The following is a 2,846-nucleotide window of genomic DNA, read 5'->3' as shown; positions in this document are numbered from 1 at the left end:
CCATTGAGTTATTAGAGGAATGCAATCAAGAGAATTACATAAAACATGTAAAAAAAGATCTGCTTGATAAGAAGCAGCAATGGGTGAAATTATTTAGGAATGATATCATTTCAAGAGGTCATAACACCAATAACTATGCTGAAGCTACAATAAGAATTTTGAAGGATATCATACTTACCCGTACCAAGGCCTTCAATGTCACCGCTATGGTGGAGTTCGTTGCTCATATTTGGGAACCATATTTTGAGTCTCGCCTGCTTCGATATGCCTATGGTAGGGAGTCTGGCCCTTTGCTTCGCTTTGAGGAACTGTCCAGTAGAATGCCTGAAGGTAAGGAGACACAAGATTAGGTAAAAAAGCTCTTGTAAATCAATGTAAGTAATTCTTGAAATTTCACAGGAGCCTTTGAGCGGGTTGAATGTGTAGAGGGATGCCTCTACAACGTCCCCAGTGGTAATGAGAAAACCCCTGATTTATTCTATGAGGTGGAAACGTCAGTTGGATGGTGCAGCTGCCCTATTGGTCGGTCAGGTGCTATGTGTAAGCATCAAGCCCTGCTCTATGAGAAAATTGGTGGAGCCTTTCCTAACATGCCTGCCATCAACTGTGTTGGAAGATATGAATTAGGAAAGCTTGCTCTTGGAGAGAGCTGCCCACAATTCACTTTCTTTGTAGCTGTGAATGAAACTGTTCCAGAGGTACAATTTCAACACTTCCATTGTTTTTAAATGTTTTTAGATTAAAAAGCATGCATAACAAATTTTAACTTTTTCAACAGGAATATCTGGCATTAATAAATGCAAGTGATGAAAATCAAAATTTAGTTTTAGACCTGGATCTAGATGAGATGATGTCACAGATGGCAGACCAGGCAAATGATATTACTCAAAATCAATTGGAATTTGACTTTACTGAAGAAACATCCAATGAGCAGGAAACAACTAACAGCATTGATGCTGACCAACTTGACCAAGACATTCAAAATGTAGTAGATGAGTTAGCTGGAGAAATAAGGCGTGTCGCTGCCTTGGCCAAAAAGAGCTCATCTGACCTAGACTCGCATAAAAGAACACTTCAAAGACTTGTGCAACGTTTGCGAAGGGCAAAAACTCCCAATCAAGCAACAACTACAATAATTTCTTTGAATGCAAGAGCAAATTGTTCCTCCAAGAAAAGTTGGAGAATTAATGTTCAACCTACTGCAACCTCACGCAGACGGCCAGAACTTGGACGAGGTTGTGCTAGAGTAGATAGTGGAAAGCCACCAGCTAAAATGCCTGTGGCAAAGAGGTCTAGGAAACCGAAGCATAAATTCTCTAACAGTGTTGCCCGAAACAAAGCTCACCCAAAAGGCCATGGCCATTAAATGTTTTTAATTGTTTGCTATAGTTCAGCATTTTATGTTATGTATTTTTAACTTTTTAAAAGCATAAGTGACCACTTTTTAAATTATATTTTATATTTTTAATGATTTTAGGGTGTGTATCATACAGTATAGGTTCTAGAAAGCAGTAGAACACATTTTCGCCAACTTGTGGACTTACGTCCCTTTGTCAGATCATCAGTGATATATGAAACCAAATATAAGCAAAGTATCTTGAATCGGTAATGGACAATTTTTTTGAGAGAAACAGTATAGCCAACCACCATTGCATACGACCGGCTAAATTCAAAAAAGTTGAGTGCCAGCAGAGCCGTTACAGGTGCACATACAAGAATATTCCGCGATTTAGGCTTTCTTTTCCAAAGACTCCAGGAGACAAATAGGTAAGTATAAGCTGTCCATCTTTTCTAAAATAAGATGGTACATCCTAAGGCACACAAATTTAATATTTTCTAGGTGGTCCAGAATGAATATTCCTTCAGAATATGTTGTGGAAAAGGACAAAAAATTGTCAAAAGATGGGAAGCTTATTTTAAGAGCCAACTTCACCAGCAAAGAGGAGGTTGAAGAGTGGCTACAAATCTACAAATCCTCAACCAGTACTGAATGGATCATCAAGGACGAACCAAAAGACTTGAAAAAGTAAGTTATTGGGCAACGAAAACAACTTCTCAGTTCTTTTTGGGAGTCGATTTCATTTCAAATATTTAGTGCAAGTTCCTTATTTAGAAGAGGGTATTTGCTGTTGAAATGAGGAGATCTATTGTTGTACCACTACTAATTCATTTAATTTTCCTGGATCAGACTTGTGTTTCACAAATATTGGCTGTGTCAACTGAGTAAACTAAACAAATCCAAAAATTCAAAGAGGGATAAGGGATGCAAATCACGTCTAGATATAAAAATTAAAAAAATCAACAAGGACACTGTGAAAAATGACAGATTTTTCTTGAAAAGAGAAACTCCACTTCCTGCTGTCATAACTATCACCCAGCATAATCATAAGACAAAGGGTTGCTTTGAAACTCTCAAGTACTTACGTGTAGCTAAGGACACTTAAGAAAAATTAAATAAATACTTTGGTGAAGGCTTTGGTCCAGGAGCAGCCTACCGAATGAATGATTTGTCCTTAAAGCTGATGCCAAACAGTGGAGAAATACGTGCTAATTCTGCTGTAAACCCAACACCCAGAATGGTACAATACCTCTTTGACCAATGGAGAAACTCTGAGTATGGTGAATCCTGGGGATGTGATCCTTTCCCTAAATTGCGAGAAAAAATTTCTCTTTATGAATCTGAAGGTAAGTCATATAAATATAAAAGATGTGGAGCTAATTATTTATTTGATTTGTTCAACTTTTTTCCTGGTTATAAGTATTTTTTCCTGTTGATATTTTTAGGCACTTCCATACATATTGACGACTCTGATTCGGATGATTGGGCTGTTCTTGTTGTGACACCC

At 37.7% G+C, this 2,846-nt stretch overlaps 2 protein-coding genes across 3 annotated transcripts; both read left to right on the top strand.

The window, feature by feature from the left end:
* The first annotated feature begins 6 nt into the window (after positions 1-6).
* Positions 7-1,470, top strand: LOC127751812 (uncharacterized). Its single transcript, XM_052275910.1, has 3 exons — positions 7-330; positions 400-698; positions 779-1,470. Exons 1-3 carry the CDS (start codon positions 207-209, stop codon positions 1,364-1,366), a joined length of 1,011 nt encoding a protein of 336 aa, XP_052131870.1. The 5' UTR covers positions 7-206; the 3' UTR covers positions 1,367-1,470.
* Positions 1,471-1,565: 95 nt separating this feature from the next.
* Positions 1,566-2,846, top strand: LOC127751813 (uncharacterized). 2 transcript variants are annotated; one of them, XR_008012250.1, is made up of 3 exons: positions 1,566-2,026; positions 2,189-2,685; positions 2,785-2,846. XR_008012250.1 is itself a non-coding variant. In XM_052275911.1 (2 exons), exons 1-2 carry the CDS (start codon positions 1,851-1,853, stop codon positions 2,442-2,444), a joined length of 432 nt encoding a protein of 143 aa, XP_052131871.1. In that variant the 5' UTR covers positions 1,566-1,850; the 3' UTR covers positions 2,445-2,840. The 2 variants fall into 2 exon arrangements, 1 of the variants encoding a protein (XP_052131871.1); XM_052275911.1 differs by having other exon boundaries at positions 2,189-2,840.

Source organism: Frankliniella occidentalis, unplaced genomic scaffold (genome assembly GCF_000697945.3).
Source record: "Frankliniella occidentalis isolate FOCC.00 unplaced genomic scaffold, Focc_3.1 Scaffold1160, whole genome shotgun sequence".
In the NCBI taxonomy this organism is placed as follows: domain Eukaryota; kingdom Metazoa; phylum Arthropoda; class Insecta; order Thysanoptera; family Thripidae; genus Frankliniella; species Frankliniella occidentalis.
Note: the sequence above shows the minus strand (reverse complement) of the source record. Positions and strands in the feature narration are given on the sequence as shown.